The following is a 27291-nucleotide window of genomic DNA, read 5'->3' as shown; positions in this document are numbered from 1 at the left end:
GTAGTTTACAGGGTTTGGGGAGGGGGAAAGGGGATAAGGATGCCTAAGAAAACAGTCCTGCCTTGCAGTTGGAAGCTCCTTCACACAGCTCTAGGATGGTTCATTTCAGGCTCCAAACAACCTCTGCTTTTCACCTGCTGTCCATTCAGGCGCAGCACCGTGTACAGGAGATTCAGGAGGCTGAGATTTTATATCCAGTTCTGCGTTATTGCGTGTCCTTGTGCGAGACTTTTCTGGGGCTCTCCTTTCTAGGATGATTTCTTGAAAGCAACTTTTGCAGACTACATTGGTTGATTGGGTGATGATCGATTCATTCATTTCATTCATTTGGGCACCACCCTAGGTACAAGGGATTCTACGACTGAATAAGCTAGACATGGTCCTTGCCATCAAGGAGGTGACAATCTAAAGCTGCAATGTCCGATATGGTAGTCACTAACCATATGTGGCTATTTACATTTAAACTTAAGTTACGCAATTTGTACATAAAATCATTTCTATAGTATAGTATATAGCATAAAATATAATTTGTAAATAAAATACGCGAAATTTGAAAAAGTCAGTGTCTCAGTTGCACCGATGACATTTCAACTGCTCAGTAGCTACATGTGGGGACCCCTGGGTGGCTTAGTCGGTTAAGCATCTGACTCTCGATTTCAGCTCAGGTCATGATCTCACAGACTGCCTCCCTGCGTTCAAGCTGCATGATCAACAGCACAGAGCCTGCTTGGGATTCTCTCTCTCGCTCTCTTTCTGCCTCCCCCCACCTCAAAATAAATAAATTAAAAAAAAAAAATAGCTACATCTGGCTAGTAGCTACCATATTGGACAACACTGGTCTAGTGCTAGGAGAGGCAGACCTTGAACACGTCTTGCACAGTAATTATGAGAACTGTCTTTTTTTTTAATTTTTTAATGTTGATTTTATTTTTGAGAGACAGAGAGCGTGAGCAAGGGAGGGGCAGAGAGAGAGGGAGACACAGAATCGAAAGCAGGCTCCAGGCTCTGAGCTGTCAGCACAAACACGGGGCTTGAACTCACAAACCACGAGTTTATGACCTGAGTCAAAGTCTGACGCTTAATTGACTGAGCCACCCTGGCGCTCCCAATTATGAGAAGTGTCTTCAGGACAAGTGCAGGGTGCGATGAGACTAGTTCTAGATGGGGGAGAGGCAGGACCAGTGAAGGATTCCTTGAGAATGTGACATTGGAATTGAGCCCCCACGAATCATCTAAGGAGAAGAGTGGGTATTTTGGACAAAGGGAACTGTGGAAGCAAAGGCACCAGAGTGGAAAAAAGTGTCGTGTCTCAAAATCAAGCCAGTGGGGGGAACATAATAAACTGGCGGCTTGAGGGAGACTGCAGAGGATGGCAAGGACCGGGCCATACGGGGCCCTGTAGTGTGTGACAACGAGTTGGAACTTCAGACTGTGTCCGCCCAGTTCACTTTCTTCCTCTCTCCTTTCTTACCAACTTTGTCTTCAAGATTAAACTCAAGTGCATTACCTCAATGAATCTTCCACGGACTTCTCCTGAGCTTCAGCAACAGCAGGGGTAAAAGTGTGGGCTGTGAGGTGGGCAGATGTGGGTTCAAACACCTGGGTGGCCTCGGGCCAGTGACTTCATCTCCCAAATGCTGGGTGTTCCTCCATCAAGTCAGGATAATGGCCGTATCTGCAGGGCAAGGCTGTTGTGAGTGAGAATCAGAACAGTCATCTCTGGGAAGCTCTTAGCTCAGTGCCTGGCTCCGAGTTAGGGCTCAGCGAATGGTGCTGGCGTTATCGGTCTTCCTTCACTCTAGATTCGTTTCCCTTATCCCCCAACATCACCTGGAAGCCATGGTCTCCTTTCTCAGAACACGAAGAAAATGCTCCCCAAAGGGGGAGATTCCTGGCCAAGGAGGAGAGACGGGAGTTCATTATCTACTCACTTCAGGCAAAAAGCAGAGAGTTGTTTTAATAGCCTAGGGATCCTCAAGGTCAACCCACCGAAACCTTTTAAAACCTCAAGTTCAAAGCTGCTCACACCCCATCATTTCAAACACATGCCAGCCGACCTTACCTCTAGGGGATATGTGTTTTAGTGACTTAAAGGGGAACAATCTGGAGGCCAAAGAAAGAATGTCCCCTTGCAAAGGGGACCGTGCAAAATGTCCCCTTGCAAAAAGGCCATTGCTTGGGTGATCTTAGGTTTTAGGGAGGATTGTCGCAGGGTCTGCTGGCCCGGAGAGTGGTACTACAGCCCCTGTGAATCTCTTCTCCGTCTGTCTTAAAGAATTATGCAGATCTGACTGTGAATCACTGTGTGATCTTAGGCAGCGTATTTAGTTTCCTGAGACCTAAGGGGTTCCCCGGGCCACCTTGAGAGGCATTCTCAGCTTTAAGATTCTAAGCTCCCTAGATGGGTGCCTGGTACCATCCTGGCTTATGGAAATTATTCTGTGATAATTATTAATTATATCTCTCACTCTGTAGTACATGGTTTCTCAACTTTGACATTATTCACATTTCAGACCAGATGGTACCTTGTGGGGGGGGGGCGTGGCTATGCATTATAGGATGTTTAGCAGCATCCCTGGCCTCTACCCACTAGATGTCACAACCTGTCCCCCCAAGTTGTGACAATCAAAAATGTCTCCAGACATTGCCAATGTCCCCTAAGAGACTAAATTGTGCCCCAGTGAGAACCACTGCTCTAAAGTGTTTTAGTTTAGGTAATACATTATTCAGTGTCTCTATTCCTACAGCATCTTTGGGTCTCTCTTCCAACCTCATTTTCTCTGACCTTAGTCCTGTCAGGACCCTAGTACGTGCTCTTTATGCACCTTCTTCCACCCTCAGTATACTGTTGGTAAAAAAAACTATGAGGTCCATAAGGACAAGAGCTCAGTCTGACACACAGAAGGTCCTTACAGCATGCTTGCTGAGTGAATGCATGAGTCAGTTACAAAGACAAACTACTTGGAAAGGTGTAGCACAGCTCTCTGCTCCCTGTCACCCCTCCACTGAGGCCATGGCACAGAATGAGCAAGTGTGGGGGCTCTCTACTCAAGCAGACCTGGATTCAAATCCTGACTTTCCTGCTAAACTGGAAGGCCATCTTTTCTTCTCCAGGCCCCAGTTCCTTTTTTTTTTTTTTTTTAACATTTATTTATTTTTGAGACAGAGAGAGACAGAGCATGAACGGGGGAGGGTCAGAGAGAGGGAGACACAGAATCTGAAACAGGCTCCAGGCTCCGAGCTGTCAGCACAGAGCCCGACGCAGGGCTCGAACTCATGGACCGCGAGATCGTGACCTGAGCCGAAGTCGGCCGCTTAACCGACTGAGCTACCCAGGCGCCCCTCCAGGCCCCAGTTTCAAGCGCTTAGTAGAGCTACCTGCACAGAGTAAGGGCTAAATAAATGTTAACTGTTGTTTATTTGTGATTGTTGCCTTTTGTCCAGAATATAAGCTAGTGGTCCACTACCCAGGGAACAAAGTCAATGCTATTCAGGTCGATGGAGGTGGTAGGAAAATACAGAGAACTAAAATCCACGGAGAACTAAGCTTTCTTCTAATTATGGACGTCTAGAGATTCTGGAATGGAAGGGATCTTAAAGGCCATTGCATCCAACCCCTCATATCTTATCGCCCCAACCCAGGGCAGGAGGGCATCAAGCGGTGGCTTTCAAACATCTGTGGCCACCCTCGGTGGGTTATTAAAATTCAGATCCCTGGGCTCTACCCTGCAGAGATGCACAAGCCTTAAATCAGGAGAATGGCCCAGGAATTGGCATTTTAATCAGCTCCCTAGGGGTGTTCTTGGCCGCAGAGAAGCATCGGCTAATTGGTTAAGACTGTGGGCTGTGGAACTTCTCCGGCCAGGGACTGTAGTACACTATATTCTCTCTAGGGATCCTGAGCCAATTGATGTGATGTCCCCGAGCTTCTATTTACTTGTCTATAAACTGGGCATATTAATAACACCTCCTTCCCAGGGTTGTTGAAGAGATTATAGAAGATTGTAAGTATATATAGCATTTAGGTGTGCTGAAATGCTGCGTGTTAAATATCATTACCCTTAGGTCCACTCGTGGATACCCACCCACCTCTCCTAGACCGTCTCTCCTAAAGGAGAGGCCCACTGCCTTCGAAAGCAGCCTTTTTTGTCTCTGGACTTCTTGGCCTAAGAAGGCTCCCCATGCTGTGCTGAAATCTGCTTCCCTCTCCTCTATCCCCAGAAGCTCAAGCTCTGGTCTCAGGGTCCGAGTTGAACAAGTGCCATCTTTCACGTGCCTAAATTTGAAATATTTGAAGACAGAGGTTCAGCTCCTGAGGAGACGCTTCCCGAATCGCACGGCTCAGGGAGTGCCCAGGTCTTATCTCGAAGGGAAACGAAAAGCGAGTCCATTTTTAAATAACCTCGGCAATCTCCATTGCACTGGGCCCACGGTATCGAATCCCATTGGCCAATAGGTCTCAGATTCCTAAGAAGCCCCAACGCCACGCCGCTGAGCACGTGGGACAAAACCGAGGGATGCTGGTCCTCAGCGCTGCCGACTGAGTTCCCCAAAGAAGTGGGTGGGCATTTGTTATGCCTTGTAGACGGGTCTCTCAGGGAAGGGGTCTTCCTCTACTCATCGGTGGGGGGTGGGTAGGGAGGACAAATAACAAAAGCTTCACCCCCACCCCCTTCCCCGGTTTAGTCCCCCTAATCCAAGCCACCATCACCTCTCACACAGCCAACTGGACAGCCACCTCCCTGGTCTCCCTGCTTCCTTCCTTGCCATCTTTCTGTGTTAAACATGCCTCTTATTTTCTAGTCTAGTGTTTTGGCATCTTGGGGCCTTGCTGATCCTGGAGGGGTTGTCCCTTCCGGAATGAACTAGTCATGATTCATCTGCCAGTGCACTTTTAGTACACAAGGTAACCAACCCAGAGCCACCATCCACCTGTCCTAATCACCCCAAGGCCAAGTACCAGGCAGCCCCTGTGCCCCAGAACCTGCTGAGATTATCCACACTGAAATTACTCAAACCTCAGCCCGCTTACCCGGCCTCACCTACTCCTTCCTGTGGAAACCAGGATAAGGGCTCTTGCCCACCTTTCCCCCTCACCCTCCCTGCCTTTTTACCAACTCAGGTGCGTCCCCATATGGCGCCTGAGGTGTGGCAGGCTCCTCTGGTGATTTGGGAGTAGAACAGAGTGTATTCTTTACCAACAGTTGTCTCCTGGTCCGTCGGTCTTGCTCTCCCTCAATAATATTATAACCTGTATTTTAAACCACCCTCCACAACCTGCTCTTCCTCTTGTGGAAACATGTGCCTGAGTGATCTTCTCAAAACTCAACTCTCATCATCTTCCACTCTCTCTTGCCTGCTTGCTTTCAATGGCATCCCCTGGGTCTTGGGATAATGTGGAAAGTCCTCACTGTGGTGTCCAACGCTTTGCATGACCCAGCCTGTCTCTCTGACCTCCATGCCTTGGCCCTGCCTCTGGGCCTTTGCACCAGCCATTCTCCCTGCCCTCTCTCCAACTGTGCCCAGCTCTCCTTGCCCTCTTGATCTCAGCCTCCTTAGGGACTCTGACTCTGACTCTGACTCCTCCTTCCGCCAGTTCTTTACCTCCCCACTCCTTTCCTTTCCTTCTCAAGATCCATTCATTGGCAAATGCATTATAATTTCTTCGCTTACCATCTCCCCAACTAGAGCACCCACCCCATGAGGGCAAGGACCACATCTATTTTGTGCCTTTGGCATCCCAGCACCCAGCACACCGTCAGCACTCAGTAAACACCGAAATTACCGAATGATTGTGCCGGGCTGTGCAAGACACTCTTGTCTGTATTGACTCCTTTCATCTCCTTGGCAACCCTGTGAGGTGGGAATTACCATCTCCATCCAATCAGGGAGGCAACCAAGACTCAGAGAGGTCAAGTAACCTCCCTAGGGTCACACAGCAACTAAGTGGCATGGACAAGGAATCCAAGCACAGGTCAGTCTGCTTGCCAGAGTTGGGCTCCCTTCTTCCCCAGGACAGACCATGTCTCTTCATGACGGGACACTATCTGCCACCCTGTGAAAATCACAGTGAGGGGTAAGCTTCCCTTTCAGTCTGGTAGATTCGCTAACTCAGGGGATAAAAGCCCAGAAGCTCAGATGAAAAGAGAAAAAACTTCCGTATCTGAAATACCCTAACCAAGGCTCAGACCCTAATTTAAGGAACTGGAGTGAATTACATGATGGTACAAATACGATTTTTGACAACCATTTCCTCAAGCTCTTCTCTTCTTTAAATAGCAAAATTATGTGAAATAAATGTTCCCTGCTATTTTGGTAAATTCCATGCTGTATATACACAGCAAATGCCAAGAAGTTTTGTAAGCCAACCTGTTTCCAAGCCCTCATACATTTAACATATGTCATCGCGATTTTCTTTATCTTTCCTATCACATTTTCCCCCCTTGGGAAGTCTTGACTCAGAGAGTTGATAAATACTTTCAGGAACCCGACCGAGTCGAAATGTAGTCTGCTTTTCTGAGAGTCATTTAGTGTCAAAGGTCTCTCTTTATGTCTGTCTTTAAACAAGTTTTCATAAAGAAAGATGCGCTGGCTTCTTGGGGTTTGCCGGAGTGGGAATGTGAGCAGATCCCGGTTTAAACCTGCGGGGAGCTAAGTCACTTTCTCAAGGTCATATTTCACAAGGGTCAGTGTCCTCTGAGCTCAGGCAGAAAGGCGATTCGAGCGGGACCAGGTGGAGGGAAGGTGGCATTTACTCAATGCCCGTGATTTTCCCGTTCCTTCGTCAAGCTCAGTTAACCTCTATAGCGGTCCTGCAAGCTCCTTATTATTCCCATTCCACAGATGAAAGTGTCTGCACTGCGCTTAGCAGGTGCCACGTTATCTCTGGAAAGAGTTGCTGTTGTTACTTATGTTACAAAAGCAATATATGTGCAGGTTTAAAATTGCAAACGTTAGAAAGGTCTAAAATGAAAAGTAGACAAATGTCCTTCCCATCCAGAAAGTCCCCATTTCCGTGCAGTCCTTCTTCCCAGAAGAAACCAGCCTGTGATTTCTTATGTATCCTTCCAGAACGCCCAGGACGGTGGAAGAATACTCGATAGCATCGTTTGTCCAACAAAGGTGCACACAAATTATCTGGGGACCTGGCTAAAATGCAGGTAGATGCTGATTCAGTAGCTCTGGGTCAGGGCCTGAGACTCTGAATTTCTAACAAGCCTCTAGGGGATGCTGGGGACCCTGGTTCAAGACCACACTTAAATCTTAGTAGCAAAGAACCTAGATCACGTAACCACATTCTAGCATATTTAATAACGAACCCTGACAATCTTTTCCTGTTGGCTCTTAGAGATCAACGCGCGTGTGTGTGTGGGTGGGTGGGTGGGTGGGTGGGTGGGTGTGTGTTTATTATGGCAAAATATACGTAAGATAAAATTTACCATTTGGACAATTTTAAGCATATGGTTAGCGGCCTTAAGTACCTTCACGCTGTTATGCAACCAACACTACCATCGTTTCCAGAACTTTTTCATCTTCCCCAGATGAAACTCTGTCCCCATTAAACACCAAATCCCCCTTCCCCCCAGCCCCTGGCAACTGCTATCCTACCTTCTGTCCCTGTGAATTTGACTATTCTAGGCTCCCTCGTATAGGCACACTCATACAATATTTGTCTTCTCATGCCAGACTTATTTCATTTAGCATAATATCTTCAGAGTTCATCCATGTTGTAGCGTGTCAGAATGTCCTCTTTTTTAAGGGCTGAATAATATTCCACTGTATGTCCAGACCACACTCTGTTGATCTGTTCGTCCAATGATGGCCCCTTGGATGGTTGAGATATTATGATAGGGATCAACAAACAGAATTTTTTAAACATTCTCTTAAGTGGATGCACCATAATCTATGTAATTACTCCCCTCCCAATGATTACTGCACACAGCATGCCGGCACCAGAAGAGAATATAGCAGAGCAGCTGGGAGGGGGGACTCTGAAGTCAGACGGCTTTGCCAAAGTCTGGCTTAGACACCTGCTGGGTGACCTTCGTGCAGCTCCTGGCCCCTCTGGCCTTCGCTGTCCTCATCTGTGAAATGGGGCTAGTGACGGTGAAAAGTACATAAGGTAATCAATGCAGAGCACAGGCATGGCACCTGACACCCGGCAGGCTAACAACACTTATCAGCCGTTGTTTGTATCGTAAGCCGTTGCCTTCTCACGTCTGTCCCTGCAACGAACTGCCAGCAGCATAGTTCTGTGTGGGAGCACAGAGCACTGGATGTTTTGAAAGCTATCACAGAGTACCTTCCCCAGAGTTGCAGTGGTCCCTTTAGTCACAGAAAGAAGTGTGGAGCCCTTGGATGGTCCTTGAGGAGAGGATACGATACAAGCAGGATCCCGAGGAGATTGTCGGGCTTCATGGTCATTCCCTCTGCGATGTTACCTTGGAGTTAAGGGTGATCCATTCATCTTCCCTTCATCCCTGAAAATGAGGTGATGACGCATGTAAATGTCCATTTCCTTCTTGGGGCGCCTGGGTGGCTCAGTCGGTTGAGCGTCCGCCTTCAGCTCAGGTCATGATCTCACGGTCTCTGAGTTCGAGCCCTGGTTCGGGTCGCACTCTGTGCCGACAGCTCATTGCCTGGAGCCTGCTTTGGATTCTGTGCCTCCCTCTCTCTCTGCCCCTCCCCCGCTCACGCTCTGTCTCTCAAAAAGAAATAAACATTAAAAAAATTGTTTTAAATGTCCATTTCCTTCCCTTTTCTAATACTTCTCTATATTTCTATCTCCCATGAATACCTAGGGGACTGTTGATGTTTCTGATGTGGGGGTTGCTTCTTAGGGACAGGAAGTCCCACTTATTTGAAATTCCTTCCCATTTAATACCACCCCTTACTCAGAGGGTTGCAGAGTTGAAATGTTACCCCCGCACACGCCCCTAGCTAGCCTTTCAAAGCTTTTTTTTTTTAAGTTTATTTATTTTTGTTAGACAGACAGAGTGTGAGAGGACCAGGGGCAGAGAGAGAGGGAGACATAGAATCTAAAGCAGGCTCCAGGCTGTGAGCTCTCAGCACAGCCCGATGCAGGTCTTGAACCCACAAACGGCGAGATCATGACCTGAGCTGAAGTCAGACACTTAACCGATTAAGCCTCCCAGGTGCCCCCAAGGCATTAAAAAAAGGTTTATTTATTTATTTTGAGAGAGAGACAGAGAGAGAGCACAAGCAGGGGAGAGGCAGAGAGAGAGGGAGAGAGAGAATCCTAAGCAGGCTCCGAGCTGTCAGCATGGAGCCCGACACGGGGCTCGAACTCACAAACCGTGAGATCATGACCTGAACCAACGTCAAGAGTCCAACAGTTAACCTACAGAGCCACCCAGCCGCCCCTCACGGCACTTACCTGTAGCATTTCTCACAATGTGCAAGACAGCTGCGTGTGGGCACACACACCTTTTTCAATGCCCGCCTCCCTCCCCAGCAGCAGACCATGAGCCCAGCAGGAAGGAACCTCAGTGTGCTTGGCTCACCCTTGAAACCCCAGTAGTACTTTTGGACTCGCTACGAGGCAGGTGCTCAATAAATATTTGTTGAATAAATGAACACATGGATTCCAGTAACATCGATGGCAGTATTAAAGATTGAGGGGGTTGGTTTTTTTTGATGGTGAAATACACAAACAAAATTCATCGTTTTAATTATTTGTAAGTGTACATACACTGGCCTTGTTGGGCAACCACACCGTCCTCCGTCTCCAGGACTATTTCGTCTTCTCAAAATGCAACTCTGACCCCCTTAAACACGAGCCTTCCATTTCTTCCCAGCCCCGCCCCCACCACCCCTGGCGATTGCTATTCTCCTTTGTCTCTGTGAAATTGAGTTCTCCAAGCATCTCGAAAGTCGAATCATACACTCTTTGTCCTTTTGCGACCGGTATGTTTCACTTAGCGTGGTGTTTTCAAGGTTCGTCCGTGTCGTAGCATGGGTCGACGCTTCACTCCTTTCTAAGACTGAATAGTATTCCATTGTGTGGCTAGGACCCCGTTTTGTTCATCCATTCATCAGCTGAGAGACACTTGGGTCGCTCCCACCTTTTTGGGCTCTCATGACTCATGCGGCAGTGAACTTGGCGTATATTCACAATGGCATGCCACAGTCACCTCTATCTGGTTCCAGGGAATTTCCACCGTCTCAAAAGGAAACCCGGTACCATCAGGCAGCCACCCCCCTTCCCCCACCACTCCCAGACCCCGGTGACCGCTAATCCACCTTCTGTCTCCATGCGCTGGTCCATTCTGGATACTTCACGTAAATAGAATCATGCAACATGCGGCCTTTTGCGTCTGGCTTCCTTCACCCAGCTTCACGTTTCAACGTCCATCTGAGTTGTGGCAGGTGTTGGTGATTTGAGGACTCTTACGCAGCGGTGGGCTATCGACCACTCAAACCAGCCCTAAGAGCAGACTGACTGTTGAACGTTCAGAACATTTTGGAGCCTGTTATTTCACCATCGGCAGGTTGAACTTGGTCGCATATACACCCTGGATATTGTCACATGCTACACATCCTTATGGCCTGGGGGGTTTAAGCTGAGATTCAGTCTATGGGCACGGCACTGGCCTGAGAACAATCCCATGGTCTCCCTCAGCATGCCCCCCAAAGCTACCCCCAAAGAAATGCCTGGTCAGAGGAAAACAGTGTTCTTGCTGCTTAAGCAAAGCCCCAGACCCCAGCTTCTAACCAGATTTCCGGGCCCCAGGCCTTTGCTCCCAGGGGACACCTGCCTCCCGGCTCCAGGCAGGGGCATCTATCTGTCCTGTATCACAGGGGTCCTGGGCCTCTCGGACAAGGTAGAGGGGCTGCAGACACCCACCTCCGCCGACAGAGTAGGGGCTCCGATCCTCGGCACAACTGCTTCATGATCGGTACGGGGCAGGCGCACAGCAGAATCGTTTGTCTGGCTCCGTGGCACGAAATCAGTCCGCACATCAGCAACGGCAGCACCACCTGGGAACGTGTCAGAAATGCAAAATCTCAGTTCCCAGCCGAGACCTTCTGAATCAGACCCTCTGGCCGTGGGGCCCCGGCCATCAGGGTCGTGACCAGCCCTGTTGGGGGTTCAAAGACTCCACTCAGCTAAAACGCCCTGCAGCAGTGTGATGACCTGGGAAGTGGTCGGCCAGGCTGGAATAGAGCTGTGCCTTCTGATTCCCGCTCTAGAACACATCGTTTCCCACTGCCTGGCAAGTCTCCTACATGTAGGCCAGCTCAGTTCAGGTATCACCTTCCTTCCCCAGACGCCTTCTCTCTGGGGAGAGAAACTGATGCCCAGTGATTAGGACCTAGGGCTCTAATACCAAAGCCAACCCGGCTGAGGCCTCAGCTCCTTCAAGCTGTGTGACTTTGGATGAGTGCCTTAACCTCTCTGGGCATCGGTTTCCTCATCCGTGACGTGGGGATAATAGCGGTACCTAATTCATAGGCTAATTGTCAGGGTATCAGGCGAGAATGTAAAAGGCTTATAGCATAGCTCTTAGCGCATAGCAAGTGCTCAGTAAAAACAGCTCTGTGGTTTGAGAACTAGTATCTAAGAAGCTTGAGGGAGGGGAATTCGAGGTGTGCACAGTGCTTTAAATTTGTTTGCATAATAACTCTGGATGGGGCTTATTTGTAGCAGATACCATTGGTGTCGGTCCCAGATCCCCTCTACCAGGCTGGTGAATCTCCCAGGTGCCATTAGGTTTGGCGGCTTATAGCTCCCAGCTGCGGTCCGCTCTGAAGAGTGCCCTCAGCTGAGGGGAGCCACCTCACCTGGGGACAACTAGGAGGTTATGCCCTCCGCCCCTGCGGTGACGTGCCAATGACTGACACGAGCCCAGACCCCAGACTTCTGGGTGGGACCATCCTGGTGGCATAATTCCCACTCCAGAGCTCCCCAACGGATCAGATTTCAGCAAAAACCACATCCCCGCCTTGTCCTGCCTCCCTCACTTCCCAGTGGAAGTACTTCCTTAACAAATCCTCGCGCAAGAATCCCCAGCTCATTTTTGCAGCGATCGAAGAATTCATCATGAAATTCATCCGGAATCCCATGGAACCCAGAACGGCCAAAACAATTTTGAAAACGAAGAACAGAATTGGAGGTCTCACACTTCCTGATTTCAAACCTCACTACAAAGCGACAGCGACGAAAACCACGTGGTCCTGACCTAAGGAAAGACATATAGACCAAGGGAATGGAGTAGAGAGCTCAGAAATGAACCCTCATGTGTAACGGTCAAGTGATTTTTGACGAGATCATTCAATGGGGTGAAGGGCGGTCCTCTCAACAAATGGTGCTGGGAAAACTGGATGTCCACATGCAAAATAAAAGCCGGACCCCCACCTTATGGCATATACAAAAATCAACTCAAAACGGATCAAAGATCTAACCCTATAAAAAGCTCTTAGAAGAAAATATAAGGAAAAAGATTCATGGCATTGGAACTGGCTGGACCATATCACAATTAAAAATTTGTGTACATCCAAGGACACAATCAACAGAGCTGAAAAGGCCACCTGTGTAAAGGGAGAAACTATCTGTGAATCATATATCTGATAAAGCATTGATATCCAGAATATATTCCCAATACACCTGATTTAAAAATGGACAAAAGCCTTGAACATGTTTTCAAAGATATACACATAGCCAACAAATCAGTGCTCAATTTTAGGGAAATTCAAATCCAAACCACAACCAGATACCATTCCACACCCATTAAGCTGGCTTTTATTTAAAAAAAAAGAAAAGAGGGGCGCCTGGGTGGCTCAGTCGGTTAAGTGTCCGACTTCAGCTCAGGTCACGATCTCGTGGTCCGCGAGTTCGAGCCCCGCGTCGGGCTCTGGGCTGATGGCTCAGAGCCTGGAGCCTGTTTCCGATTCTGTGTCTCCCTCTCTCTGCCCCACCCCCGTTCATGCTCTGTCTCTCTCTGTCTCAAAAATAAATAAACGTTGAAAAAATTTATTTAAAAAAAAAAAAGAAAAGAAAAGAAAAAAGAAATAGTCAAGTATTGGCAAGGATGTAGAAAATTGGAACATTTGTGCATTGATGACGGAAATACAAACTGCTACAGCCGCTGTGGAAAACTATATGCAGGTTTCTCAGAAAATTAAACATAAGATTACCCTATGATCCAGCAATCCCACTTCAGGGGATAGAACCAAAAGAAGGGAAAGCTGGGACTCAGACACACGCACACCCACGGTCCCAGCAGCATTATTCACAACAGCCCAAAGGTAGAACAACCCAAGCGTCCATGATGGGCGGATAAAAAAAATTGTGGTATGTCCATACCATGGAATATTATTTACCCTAAAAAAGGAAGGGCATTCTGGCACGTGCTACGACGCGAATGAACCCCGAGGACATGATTCTGAGTGAAAGAAGCCGGTCACAAAAAGCACAAATACCGTACGATTCCACTCACGTGAGGCACGTAGAAAAATTCAATTCATAGAGACAGAATGTGGGATGGTGGGTGTCAGGGACTGGAGGAAGAGGGGAACAGGGCGTTAGTGTTTAGTGGGTAGAGTTCCAGACCGGGAAGAGGAAGAGCCCTGGAGATTCACGGTGGTGATGGTGGGACAACAACGTGAATGGACTTAATGCCATACGATTGTACACTTGTACGTGGTTAAGATGGCAAATTTTATTTTATGTGTCTTTTACCACAATCGAAAAAGAAGAGAATCCCACCGTAGGCTCTGTGTCTCAGGCATCCGATTCATGATGCAATTATCACACCCAATTTATAGAGGAGGTAAACTGAGGCTCAGAGTGACTGTTCTATCTTATCGGCTGGGGATGATAATAGTCACTGCCATTCAGGGTTTTGTGAGGATTAAATCAACTAATGACGCGTGTAAAGACCCCTGATCAAGGAAGAGAGTTACCTAGGAAGATGTGGGAGAAGGAAATCAGAAAGAAGTCACGGTAGCTTCCACTGAATTATGGCCAAACGTTGGCAATTTTCTGTCGTGCAACCTGACAGTAATGTTCGGTCCTTAAGCTGGACAGCGGAGCCAAAATATTTCTGTCATTGTTACCTATACGCTTGCATATGTTTTAAATATTTCAAAATAAAATTTTTATGGAACGAACGTCAGAGTAGGTAGGGAGCAATAGAAGGGTTTGGAGAGAGAGCGTCCCGTCTTTGGCCGGGAATGCAAGGTTTTGATCTGACAGAAATGGGGTTGAACCTTGGCTCTGTGTCACTTTAGCCATGGCTGTGAGCGAGTCACGTGACTTCTGGGGCCACGGTTTCCTGGTCTAGTAAAGGGCTGGTAAGGATCCCAACCTCGACCGTTGTGCGGATCCGAGCGCTTGGAAAACAACACCCAGAATGAGGCACGGAACGTAAGCTCGGGGCTGCCAGCGGGGGTGGTGATGCTAGACGGGATGGAGTGAGAGCTCCAGGCTTCAGTCAGACCAGACCAGCCTGCAAACGCTGTGTTCTAGGTCCGCCCCAGGCGAGCCTCACAGCTCAAGCTTTCCAAGCCCAGCCTCGTCCGTGAGTGGTGCTTCAGGTATTTGCAAACTCGCTGTGATTTCATCTGCTTTTTCTCTTCTCCAACTTCATAAGCAGGACGTGTTCCCCCTGCTTCTATGCCAGAGCACCAGTTATTCTCGGTGAAATACAGGGGATCGTGCAACAATTAATAATGATAATAGTAACAATATGTTTTACTTAGGTATTTCTTCTTTTCTACCTCTTTTTTTTTAATGTTTATTTTTGAGACAGAGAGAGACGGAGCATGAGCGGGGGAGGGGCAGAGAGAGAGAGAGGGAGACACAGAATCCGAAGCAGGCTCCAGGCTCTGAGCTGTCAGCACAGAGCCCGACAAGGGGCTTGAACTCACGAACAGTGAGATCATGACCTGAGCCGAAGTCAGACACTCAACTGACTGAGCCACCCAGGCGCCCCTCTACCTCTTTATTTTTTTAAGTTTATTATTTATTTTGAGAGAGAGAGAGAACCAATGGGGGAGGGCGGGGGGGGGACAGAGGATCTGAAGAGGGCTCTCTGCTGTCAGCACAGAGCCCGATGTGGGGCTCAAACTCGTGAACCATGAGATCGCGACCCGAGCCAAAGTCAGATGCTGCACCCACTGAGCCACCCAGGCGCCCCACCTTTTTTAGCTTTTTAAAGCATTGGCCCAAATTTGCCCTTTAGGCCTTCATGCTCCTGACTTTCCAGACTTCTGTTTTCAAAGCCCTAAGAGCAACGGGCATTACTCATTCAACATCGCTCTCTCCCGTGACCCTTGGCTGGGACGCCTCTGTTCTGTCCCCACCGTGACCCCAAAACCCACCACAGGGCTGGCGGACGGTAGGAGTTTTGTGTTTGGGAGTGAGGGAGATGGAAGGACACAGGTAATTTTACTGCTGATGAAGAGGTCGCCGCTCGGAGAAACCAAGGCTTTTCCAGAGTAACAAGAAATAGTATCATTTGAAGGAATGTATTGCAGAGCGGAGTCCGTGGGTCTCAAACGCGAAAGCCTACAAGCCCAGACAAAAGGGGCAAGTGCCAAGTAAGAGGGACAGAGAACAGCTACAAGTGGCAAAAGACCCTCCAGGCTGGAAGTAACTTGGAGAGGAAGGGACTGTGATCAACCATGGAGTGTGTGTCCCATCTACGGGGAGCCCACTACCCAGATTGAGCCACACGGCTCCCTTACAGGAAGATGAGCCCCAGGTGACCAGAACTCCACTCTTTTTTTTAACTAATCTCTCCACCCAACATGAGGCTCGAGCCCACAACCCCAAGATCGAGAGTCGCATGCTCCACTGACTGAGCCAGCCAGCTGCCCCAGATACTCTACTTTTTGAAGGGACATGAAGAATCTGGCTTTCTACAGTACTTCTCCCAATTAAAAAACTTGGGCATCCACTTTAACTATAAAAAAAGGACTGTAAGGGCAACTTTTTTGTGGACATAATGTCACCCCTTAGGTGACCACAAATTGTTACCCCTGACACAGAGAGAGGAGTCTAAATTCTGAAACACAGGTGATTCCAAACAGTATTTACATCTACAGCAAAGATATCCTCTTTCACATAGCCTAGCTCGTGTATAGGGTCCCCCTGGAGTTGTGCAGTGCCCAACCTGTACAAATGTACGTGGCAGCCCTGATACATTAACTCTTAAAGCTGTCACACACACACACACCCCCCACCAGTCCAACTCAATGGAAATGCCACCCCCTACCTGCACATCCATTCGATTCTCCGGACCATGAGAAAAAGCCTTTCACCTGTCTTGGGCACAAGAGCTGTTCAGCAAGGGCATTGAAGGGAAGTTCTAGCCATCATGACCAGATTTGCTCTGTTCTCTAGGGTGGTGAAATTCCGTCGCACGGGCGAGAGTGCCAGGTCAGAGGATGACACGGCTTCGGGAGAGCATGAGGTCCAGATTGAAGGGGTCCGCACGGGCCTAGAGGCTGTCGAGCTGGACGATGGGGCAGCTGTGCCCAAGGAGTTTGCCAATCCCACTGACGGTGAGGGGGCTCTGCATTTGGGATGTCAGCCTGGGCCACAGCCAGGGGCTCTGAGGTGCCAGCGTCACCTCCCCAGATAGCACTCTCAGAGGTATCTAGGGAAGGGATAGGTAAGAGGGCCCAGAGGGCCCAGAGGTGACACTGGGAGTGTGGGCAGGCCAACATGGCTGACTCCAGCAGATAAGGTTACATCACAATCCCTGCCAGTCTGCTTCATTGCACAACACTCAGCTGAGGACAGCAGCGACGATGATGATGATGGTGATGGTGGTGATGTTAGTGGTGATGGTGATGATAGTGTGATGATGGTGGTGAGGTGACAGTGATGATGATGGTGAGGAGGAGGAGGGGGAGGGGGAGAATGATGAGGAGGAAGAGGATTCTGATGATGATGGTGATGATGGTGGTGATGATGGTGGTGATGATGGTGGTGATGGTGGTGATGATGGTGATGATGGTGGTGACGATGTTGATGATGGTGGTAATGGTGATGATGGTGATAATATTGGTGGTGATAGTGATGATGGTGTAATGATGGTGGTGAGGTGACAGTGATGATGATGGTGAGGAGGAGGAGGGGGAGAATGATGAGGAGGAAGAGGATTCTGATGATGATGGCAATGATGATGATGGTGATGATGGTGGTGATGATGGTGATGGTGGTGATGATGGTGATGGTGGTGATGATGGTGATGGTGGTGATGATGGTGATGGTGGTGATGATGGTGGTGATGGTGGTGATGATGGTGATGATGGTGGTGACGATGTTGGTGATGGTGGTAATGGTGATGATGGTGATAATATTGGTGGTGATAGTGATGATGGTGTAATGATGGTGGTGAGGTGACAGTGATGATGATGGTGAGGAGGAGGAGGAGGAGGGGGAGAATGATGAGGAGGAAGAGGATTCTGATGATGATGGCAATCATGATGATGGTGATGATGATGGTGATGATGGTGATGGTGGTGATGATGGTGATGGTGGTGATGATGGTGATGATGGTGATAATGTTGGTGGTGATAGTGATGATAGTGTAATGATGGTGGTGAGGTGACAGTGATGATGATGGTGAGGAGGAGGATGATAGTGATGATGGCAAATGATGGTGATGGTGACAACGGTGATGGTGGTGGTGATGAAGAGGATGGTGATGATGGTGGTAATGATGGTGATGATGGTGGTGATGATGGTGATGATGGTGGTGATGATGGTGATGGTGGTGATGATGGTGATGATGGTGGTGATGATGGTGATGGTGGTGATGATGTTGGTGGTGATGGTGGTGATGGTGGTGATGGTGATGGTGATGGTGGTGATGATGGTGGTGATGGTGGTGATGATGTTGGTGATGATGGTGATGATGTTGATGATGATGGTGATGATGGTGGTGATGATGGTGGTGATGATGTTGGTGATGGTGGTAATGGTGATGATGGTGACAATGTTGGTGGTGATAGTGACGATAGTGTAATGATAGTGGTGAGGTGACGGTGATGATGATGGTGAGGAGGAGGAGGATGATAGTGATGATGGCAAATGATGGTGATGGTGACAACAGTGATGGCGGTGGTGATGAAGAGGATGGTGACAATGGTAGTAGTGATGGTGATAATGGTGGTGATGACAGTGATGGTGATGATGTGGTGGTGACGGTGATAGTGAGGATTATGGTGTTAGTGATGAAGAGGATGATGATGGTGGTGGTGGTGGTGATGATGATGATGGTGGTGCTGGCGGTAACGGTGGCAGTGGTGATGAAGATGACGACGATGATGGTGATTATGGTGATGGTGATAATGGTGATGGTGCTGATGATGTGATGGTGGCGGTGGTGATGAAGAGGATGGTGATGGTGATGATGGTGATGATGATAGTGATGATGGTGGTGGTGGTGATGATAATGATATTAGTGGTGGCAAAGATAATGGTGGTGGTGGTGTTGATGATAGCATAATGATGATGGTGAGATGGTGGTGATGATGGTTGTGGTGGTGATGGTGATGGTGGCAATGATGGTGATGATGCTGATGGTAGTGATGATGAAAGTGGTGATGGTGGTGATGATGGTGGTGGCGATGGTGGTGGTGGTGATGATGGTGATGGTGGTGACGGTGGTGATGGTGGTGGTGGTGGTGAAGATGGTGGTGATGGTGGTAATCATAGTGTAATGATGATGGTGAGCTGGTGGTGATGACGACGATGATGATGGCAATGGTGATGTTGATGGTGGTGGTGGTGATGGTGACCATAGTGACAGGAGCAGTGGACATTGGCTGAGGATTACCCTGGGCCAGGTGCTGTAAGTACCTTGCCCAGGGCCACACACCCCAAAATGAGCAAAGCTGGAATGACAGCCAGGCAATTCTCAGAGCCCACCTTCGTACCCATGATCCTGTGCTCCTCTGAGTAGAGCTAGTCAAACAAGAGACACCCAAGGCGATGCTGTGGCACCTGGTCTCCCCTCACACACAATGCTGGTGGATGAGAACATCCCATGCATTCCTGGAAGGCCCGAGATTCCCAACATGAGAGAGGGTACGTGGCTCAAACCCAAGGCCTGTTGTTGGCAGATCTAAGGAGGCAATGACTGGGGAGGGGGCAGGCAACGGTTGGGAGCAGTGGCTTTACTCCCAGGCTGATTCGACTCAGCTCCAGGATCTACAGTGTGGCAGTTGCGTGCCACTGGGCAAGTCCTTGTCCTCCTCTGCAAAACGGAGCTGGGACTGGGTCTGAGCTAATGGGTGAGACGGGGATGAAAGGAGACAGTGAACGTCAAGGTCTTCATGCAGTGCCTGGCCCATGGTGAGCCATGAAACATGCACCATTATTCTGTTATTACTGTTCTTACTACTGACGCTGCTGTAGGACTTACTCTGCTTTCTCCTCTGTATTTTTTTGCTGGAGGAAACTCGATCCTGCTGGTGTGATAGACACCAGCTCACACTTCTGGAGAAAATTGTGATTGATGTAAGAGGCCCATGACCGAAACTCGAAAAACATGACAATCCCAGCAGGGGCTGATGAGATCCTCAGAGGCAGCCCACAGAAGGGCCACCCAGTGTGCTCCTTTAGTATTTTTAGTTTGCAATTAACGTGTTTGGGAAGCCACTTTAGATTCACAGAGAAGTTGCAAGCGCAGTTCAGAGAGCTCCCTCAGACCCTTCCTGCAGCTTCCCTTGACATTAACATCTTACGGGGCTACGGTGCATTTGTCAGAACGAAGAAACGAACACTGATGCAATACTATTCACTAAATCCCAGACTTTTTTTTTAAGTTTTTGAATTTATTTTTTAAGAGAGAGAGAGAGAGCAGCATGCTCAGGCTTGCCAGAACAGGGGACGGACAGAGAGAGAAGGAGAGAGATAATTCCAAGCAGACTCTGCGCTGCCAGTGCAGAGCCCAACGCAGGGCTCGAACTCACGAACCGTGGGATCATGACCTGAGACGAAACCATTGAGTCGGATGCCCAACCAACCGAGCCTAAACCCCAGACTTTTGATTCAGATTTCCCCAGTTTTTCCAGCCGTGCTGTTGCAGGGCTCAGTCCAGCCAACTATGTTGTATTTAGTCTTTCCATATTTTTCAAAAACACTTACGAGCTGATCGATTATATCCTATTTTTTTCTGAGCATACAAATAACATATGCTGCTTTGGAGAGCATTTTCCACATTCTAGAAAGGCACAAAGTTGGAAAGTTACAAAGATGACTGTGAACAGTTTGTGGACACTCAATCTTACTGCTCTAGGAGAGCACACACACACATACCTAATTTTATCACAACCACAGCCCTTAAGGGTGCACACCTATCTCCAGTTACCTTTTTCACTTAAGGATATAATACCGACACCTTTCCACCTGAGTGCAGCGGCATTCTGCTTTCGAAAAGTCTTTCTTTCCTGACTCTGGAAGCAATACGTTGTGGAGAAAAAAAAAAAGCCTAAAATCTCAGAGGATTTCTCCCTTCCTCTCTCCAAAGACAACAAGAATGAAACCATAATGTAAAGTTTTGTATGTATTCCATGCATATACACATACCTACATTCAAATGCATACACATGCACACAGGCATGTGATTCCAAGAAGAGAATCACACTAAACATGTTTTCCATTTTACTTTGGGTTTTTTTAAGTTTATTTATTTATTTTGAAAGAGAGAGAGAGAGAGAAGGCATGTGCAAGTGGGGGCAGGACAGAGAGAGGGAGAGAGAGAATCCCAAGCAGGCTCCGTGCTGTCAGCACAAAGCCCCACGGGGGGAAGGGGGGGAGCTTGAGCCCACGAACTGTGAGACCACGACCTGAGCCAAAACCAAGAGTTGGACACTTCACTGCCTGAGCCACCCAGGCGCCCCGTTTTGCTTTATTTAAAAAAAAATTAACAATATGTTGTGTGCATATGCACATTCTTTTTAACAGGCAGGTCATATGTCATAATGTCAATATATACAAATCTATATACAATCATGATCTACATAATAGTTTATTTAACCAACCCCTGTTGGTAGACATTCTGGGTTTTCCAGTTTTCCCTTTTACAAACCATGCTGCAGTGGGCTTTGTGGCCAGATAGCTCTTCATATTGGCTGGAATGTTTTTCTAGGATGATGTTTCTAGAAGTAGTATGTGCTGCCTTTACTAAGCTTGGCTGTGGACCCTCCCCCTTCCCAGACACCCCCACACGAGGACAACTGCAGGGTGCACTCATTCCTTCGTCCCCTCCCCTTTTCTCCTTTTCCAGATACTTTCATGGTGGAAGACGCGGTAGAAGCCATTGGGTTTGGAAAATTTCAATGGAAGCTGTCGGTGCTCACGGGCTTGGCCTGGGCAAGTATTTGTGGGCGTGGTGACCTCACCTTCAGTCTCCAAGACCCCCCGCCCATCCCCCCCGGGATGCTCAAGTGGGTTCTAGGGGCTGTACAGAAGGACATAGTTGTCTCCACCTGAAGCCTTTGCTTGAATCAATAAAAGTTTGTGTTGCATGACCCTGGTGATCTGAAGATCTGCCCTTGGGGGTAGTTTGGGTGTGGTTGGCGACGGCCCTCAAGGTGGCTTTGAAGCTTCTGGCTAAAAAGTGGTTCTCAACCCTTTGGGGCTCGGGGTTACTATAAGATTACGGTGTCATCTGTGGAGCTCACCCTAGGTAAACACACACAAATAAAAATGTGCTTTCTGCTTCGAGAGGCTCATGGTCCCTTGTTAAAAATCCCCTAATCTTCCTCTAGCACGGCGCAGCTAGACCTTTTTTTTTAATGTTTATTTTTGAGGGAGAGACAGAGTGCGATGGGGGAGGGACAGAGAGAGGGGGAGACACAGAAGCCAAAGAAGGCTCCAGGCTCTGCGCTGTCAGCACAGAGCCGGACGTGGGGCTCAAACCCACAAACTGTGAGTTCATGACCTGAGCCGAAGTCAGACGCTTCACCGACCGAGCCACCCAGGTGCCCCTGCAGCTAGACCCTTAACACAGTGGAAATGGATTTTTGTGAATGCTGCATGACCTATTTTTTCAAATGGATCTCTAATTTCCCCACCTCATTCCTCCCTCCTAATTTGAAAAGCCTCCCATATTATCCATCACATTCCTGTGGCTACACGGGGCTGCTTCTGAACTCTCATTTCTGTCTAGTCTCATAAAGGTACCATGGTGTGTGATCACTGGAGCTTCCTAGTATGTGTTAATTATTAGAAGGTCATACTTGTTAACGGAACTGACAATTCTGCATGAACAATGACCTATAAACCAAAGCCAAGCTAGTCTTTAACTGAGCCAACGAAAAAAGATCATGGTCTGTCTGCCTTTACGAGAAAGTTTTTCTGGGATTTTAGAAGCATAATAACATTTCCCCACTTCGTTTGGGGGGGAGGGGTGCCTCTGTTTCTCCAACACAGAAACACGCAGAGAGAATGTTACACGCCCCTTTGTCAATTCCCACATGGTAACATTCTCTTTTAACTACCGGAGTTTGCAGTGTGTTTTGGTGCGTGGTAGGGCGCTCAACAGCCGCCAGTGGAAGAGGGGTTTTCTACGTGCTCTCCTAGGGGTCATGGACTTGGTGAGGGCGCAGCCACCCCCGGCGCCGGGCAGACCCGGGCTGGCCTCACCGTGATTGCTTCCTCCCTGCAGATGGCCGACGCCATGGAAATGATGATCCTGAGTATCCTGGCTCCCCAGCTGCACTGCGAGTGGAGACTCCCCAGCTGGCAGGTTGCGTTGCTGACCTCGGTAGGCACCCCCCCCCAACCCCGGCCTGGCCCTCGGGTCTCCTGTGGCCTTCAGGACACCCCCTAGGGTGCTTTGTGGGGTGAAAGGCTGAGCAGGAAGAAAATAAAACCCGGGCTGGAAACCACTGATCCCAGCTTCCCTAACTCCTCTGTGCACCTCAAACATCGGGGGCAGGTTTGCGGCAAATACTGCTCCCCCCAGGAGTCCCAGGACGTGAGGTCCCAGACATTCTGCTCAGTGGCTGGGAAGCTGGAACCCACCGGGGCATAAACCTTTTAAGCCTCCCGGCAAAAAAGAGATGCCGGTTCCTCCCACGTCCAGGGAGATCTGAACATTGAAAGGACACAGTGCCTGACACATAGTAGGTGTTCCGTAAATGGTAGGGAGCGTTGCTCCCTGGAATGGAGGCTTGAAGGAGAGTGAGGGAGAACCCTCTGTATTTGTCAGGGGAGCTCAGCAGCAGCCCCTCTACAAGGGAGGGGAACGGCCAGGCTGGATAAGAGGATAATAATGGCACAAAAGCTAATATTTATTAAGCTCTTGCTGTGCAAAGGGCTTTACATATATTGTATGCAATCCATGCATACTATGTATTGTACTCTTTAATCCTCACAACCCTAGGAGGCAGGTACTATTGTTAGCTGAGGAAAATGAGGCACAGAGAGGTTAAGTCACTCACGAAAGGTCACACAGCCTAGCCACTGGCAAAGTACAGTAATTGCTAGCTAGGAGCCCCTCCAAGAATGCTACAACTGTTCTGGAATGGCCTGAGTGCCTTCAGCAACCAGGACTGGTCCGATACCAGCAGTAAAGTTGTACAGCCTTGTGGGAGGAGTGTTGAAACTCCTGTGTTTTGCGGTTTAGTCACCTAGACGTGTGACCTTGAGTGAGGCACTTTCCGGCTCTATTTCATCACCTGCAAAACGGAGGTGATAATGCCTGTTTTCCTGCCAACAGCAAAATGCTTACAGTGCCTAGCACACGGTAGGGGATGAATGATTGAGACTTCTTTCTCACCTTCCTGATTTTCACTGATTCCCCCCTCAAGCATACCCGCAGGTCTGTGTGTTTGCAACGGGGAGCCTTTCTCGTCTTTTGTCATTTGGTTCCGCAACAGTCACCCCTTACCGAGCTCTTCTTATGCGCCCGACTCAGTGCTGAGGGTTTGACACGCATTATCTTTTTAACCTTCTCAACCCTGTGAAAGAGGTGCTCTTCTCACTCCCGGTTCACAGATACGGAAACTAAGGCTCAGAGAGGCGTGGTGACCTGCCCAAGCTCCCACAGCCCATAAGAGGCTCTGCTAGGCCAAGAGCGCTCCCTTGGGGGAGAAAAACTGGGGGAAATGTGGGGGGGGATGCTTAATTCTTCTGGGGCACAAGGATAGCACATCATTAAGGGAGCATTTCACCCCAAGACAGCAGTCGTCAAACATTTTTTGCTCTTGGTCGTTTAGAAGAGATTTTTCTAAAAACTAGGCCTGTCCCGGGACTTTTATAGGTTTTAAAATTGACATTCAGTGTCTTTATTTTCTTTTTCTTTTTACTTCTTTTCAAAGTTACTTATTTCTCCTGAGAGACAGCACACGTTGGGGAGGGGCAGAGAGAGCGGGAGACAGAATCCCAAGCAGACTCTGAGCTGTCGGCACAGAGCCTGACCTGGGGCTCAAACTCAGGAAGCCACGAGATCAGAACCTGAGCTGAAACCAAGAGTTGGACGCTCAACCCGACTGAGCCACCCAGGCACCCCTACTTTTTTTTTTTTTTTTACTTTTTAAAAAACGTTTTTGGTTTTTTTTTAATTTTTTTTTAACGTTTATTTATTTTTGAGACAGAGGGAGACAGAGCATGAACGGGGGAGGGGCAATGAGAGAGGGAGACACAGAACCCAAAGCAGTCCCCAGACTCTGAGCCGTCAGCACAGAGCCCAACGCAGGGCTCGAACTCACGACCGCGAGATCATGACCTGAGCCGAAGTCGAACGCTTAACCGACTGAGCCACCCAGGTGCCCCAAAACGTTTTATTTATTTAGAGAGTGAGTGCAAATGGGGGAGGGGCAGGGAGAGACTCCCAAGCTGGCACTGAGCTGTCAACAGAGCTCAGTCTCACAAACCATGAGATCATGACCTCAGCCAAAATCAAGAGTCAGCACTTAAAGTACTGAGCCACCCACGTGTTCCACTTGTTTTTTGATTTTTTATTTTTTTACTTTTTTTTTGACATGAAATGTTTTTGAATTGTAGGTTGCAGATGCTATGATTTCTGGTGTATTGGAAATATAAAACTAAATAAAATTTCAAATCACTTTTTCAAATGTGTCCAATGGAATTGAACTAGTTATCTGATACCCACCACACCATGTTTTAAAATAACATGAATAAGGCCTTCAGAAGCACTTGGAGGGGCACCTGGGTGGCTCAGTCGGTTAAGCGTCCGACTTCAGCTCAGGTCATGATCTCTCGTCCATGGGTTCGAGCCCTGCGTTGGGCTCTGTGCTGACAGCTCAGAGCCTGGAGCCTGCTTCAGATTCTGTCTTCCTCTCTCTCTGCCCCTCTCCCTCTCATGCTCTGTCTCTCTCTCTCTCTTAAGAATAAATAAATGTTTGGGGCGCCTGGGTGGCTCAGTTGGTTAAGTGGCCAACTTCGGCTCAGGTCACGATCTCACGGTCCATGAGTTCGAGCCCGGCGTCGGGTTCTGTGCTGACAGCTCAGAGCCTGGAGCCTGTTTCCGATTCTGTGTCTCCCTCTCTCTCTGACCCTCCCCCGTTCATGCTCTGTCTCTCTCTGTCTCAAAAATAAATAAACGTTAAAAAAAAAATTAAAAAAAAAAAGAATAAATAAATGTTAAAAAAAAGAAGTATTTGGAGATTCTGCATTGCCTTGTTTGCTTCTCGAGCTGGCATTTCCCTTCCATTTCTCCCTGTTTTCTCGTAGCCGTGTTTTGCTTTGCTCGAAAGCATATCATTTATCACCTGTCGGAATTTTCTGGGACAAAAATCTATAAATTTTAAATTATTGTTTTTAATTTTTCTGAGCTCATAAGGTTCTAAGTATTGAAATTTTTCTCCTGCACTGAGTTATCGTGATAATTTTTAGTAACGTGCAACAGATCAAAACAAGAAGGAATTAATGCTGATAAATATTATTAAACACAAGTGGTTTTTTTTCTCCGGAATGTACCTCTTAATGAGGGGTACGCAGTATCTCCCCAATTATGTCACGTATTCTTGGGTGATTACTCTCTGCTAAAATGAGACAGGGCTTGGCAACAGTTTCGTTCCCGTTTTCCATTTTTACTGAATGGATGTAAATATGAAAAGCTTTGTTTGCATATAAAAATTGAGGGGGGGGGGCTGAAGGCCTTGTGGAATAATCCATAAACTAATGCCACCTGGTTTTTTCAACAACTTCCGAGCTACGTGCTGACGAGCACACAGCAATCGCTCGTCAAAGATTATTTTTAGTGATCTAATTTGCTGACAGCTTGATTAGGCTCTCTTTCAATTTGGTTAAAAATAATAAAAAGGAATTGGAAACTGAATGACTTGCAAAAGCATTTGTAACTGTGTCATTGGTGTCCCTTTTGAGGTGTCCTGGGGGGTTTAACCTCAGAGCCCTGCGCTGTGAGGGGTACCGCAGAGGCTGGGGCAGCGAGAAGTGGGAAGGGGGGTGCTTGAGAAAGGGAGGTGAGGCAGGGAACAGGCGAGCGCCCTAGCCTGTTCTCAGGAAAGAGTGTGTATGGAAGCTGAGGACCTGGAAGATATTTTCTTTAAAGTAGCCATGGCAGGGGGCGGGGCACCTGGGTGGCTCAGTCAGTTGAGCATCCTACTGCGGCTCACGTCATGATCTTGTGGTTTGTGAGTTCGAGCCCCCCATCGGGCTCTGTGCTGACAGCTCGGAGCCCAGAGCCTGCTTCGGATCCTGTGCCTCCCTCTCTCCCTGCCCCTCCCCTGCTCATTCTCTGTCTCTCTCTCTCTCTCTCTCAAAAATAAATAAATATTTTAGAAAATTAAAAAAATAAATAAATGAAGTAGCCATGGCAGGGCGCCTGGGTGGCTCAGTCGGTTGAGCATCTGACTCTAGGTTTCAGCTCAGGTCACCATCTCACAGTCCGTGGGTTCGAGCCCCACGTTTGGCTCTCCACTGGCAGCTCAGAGTCAGCTTGGGATATTCTCTCTCTCTCTCTGTCTCTCTGCCCCTCCCCTGCTTGCATTGTCTCTGTCTCTCTCCAAATAAAGAAATAAAACTTAAAAAAAATTTTTTTTAAGTAAAAGTAGCCATGTCCGCTCCTCCCTTGGAGTGCCTGCCTCTGCGTAGCCCCTGTTTGCAGCCCGCTGCCCGAGGACATGCCTGAAGGAGTGGCTTTTGGGTCAGACAGCACTGGGCAGTGCCCTCACCTCTTTGGGCCTCAGTTACCTTGTCTGCAAAATGGGGATGATATCGGCACCCACCTCGTAGGCTGCCGCGAACATTAGGTAAGACGTCAGTATAAAGAGGTTAGTGTGCTGTCCCACTCTTGGTGGGGACGAGGCATGAGAGTT

General features: G+C 48.4%; 1 protein-coding gene and 1 long non-coding RNA gene across 4 annotated transcripts in view; one reads left to right on the top strand and one right to left on the bottom strand.

Moving 5' to 3' along the window:
- Window positions 1-27291, top strand: part of SVOP (SV2 related protein) — a 77422-nt gene that overhangs the window by 2649 nt on the left and 47482 nt on the right. The window contains exons 2-4 of the mRNA XM_015075880.3: window positions 16370-16530; window positions 21270-21355; window positions 22653-22751. Coding sequence (XP_014931366.2) covers window positions 16370-16530; window positions 21270-21355; window positions 22653-22751 — 346 coding nt within the window. The remainder of the gene's footprint in view (window positions 1-16369; window positions 16531-21269; window positions 21356-22652; window positions 22752-27291) is intronic.
- On the bottom strand, window positions 903-16788 carry LOC106978242 (uncharacterized). Of its 3 annotated transcripts, none has more exons than XR_008291604.1 (6): window positions 16242-16788; window positions 10868-11001; window positions 10264-10447; window positions 8303-8480; window positions 1508-1675; window positions 903-1157 (listed from the first exon to the last, which is right to left on the bottom strand). It is a non-coding gene; the product is annotated as an uncharacterized LOC106978242 (long non-coding RNA). The 3 variants fall into 3 exon arrangements; XR_008291605.1 differs by lacking the exon at window positions 10264-10447 and adding an exon at window positions 1831-1891 and having other exon boundaries at window positions 16242-16783; XR_001430772.3 differs by lacking the exon at window positions 10264-10447 and having other exon boundaries at window positions 904-1157; window positions 16242-16763.

This window comes from Acinonyx jubatus, chromosome D3, assembly GCF_027475565.1.
Source record: "Acinonyx jubatus isolate Ajub_Pintada_27869175 chromosome D3, VMU_Ajub_asm_v1.0, whole genome shotgun sequence".
Classification (NCBI taxonomy): Eukaryota; Metazoa; Chordata; class Mammalia; order Carnivora; family Felidae; genus Acinonyx; species Acinonyx jubatus.
The sequence above is the reverse complement of the archived record's forward strand: the minus strand, read 5'-3'. Positions and strand labels throughout refer to the sequence as shown.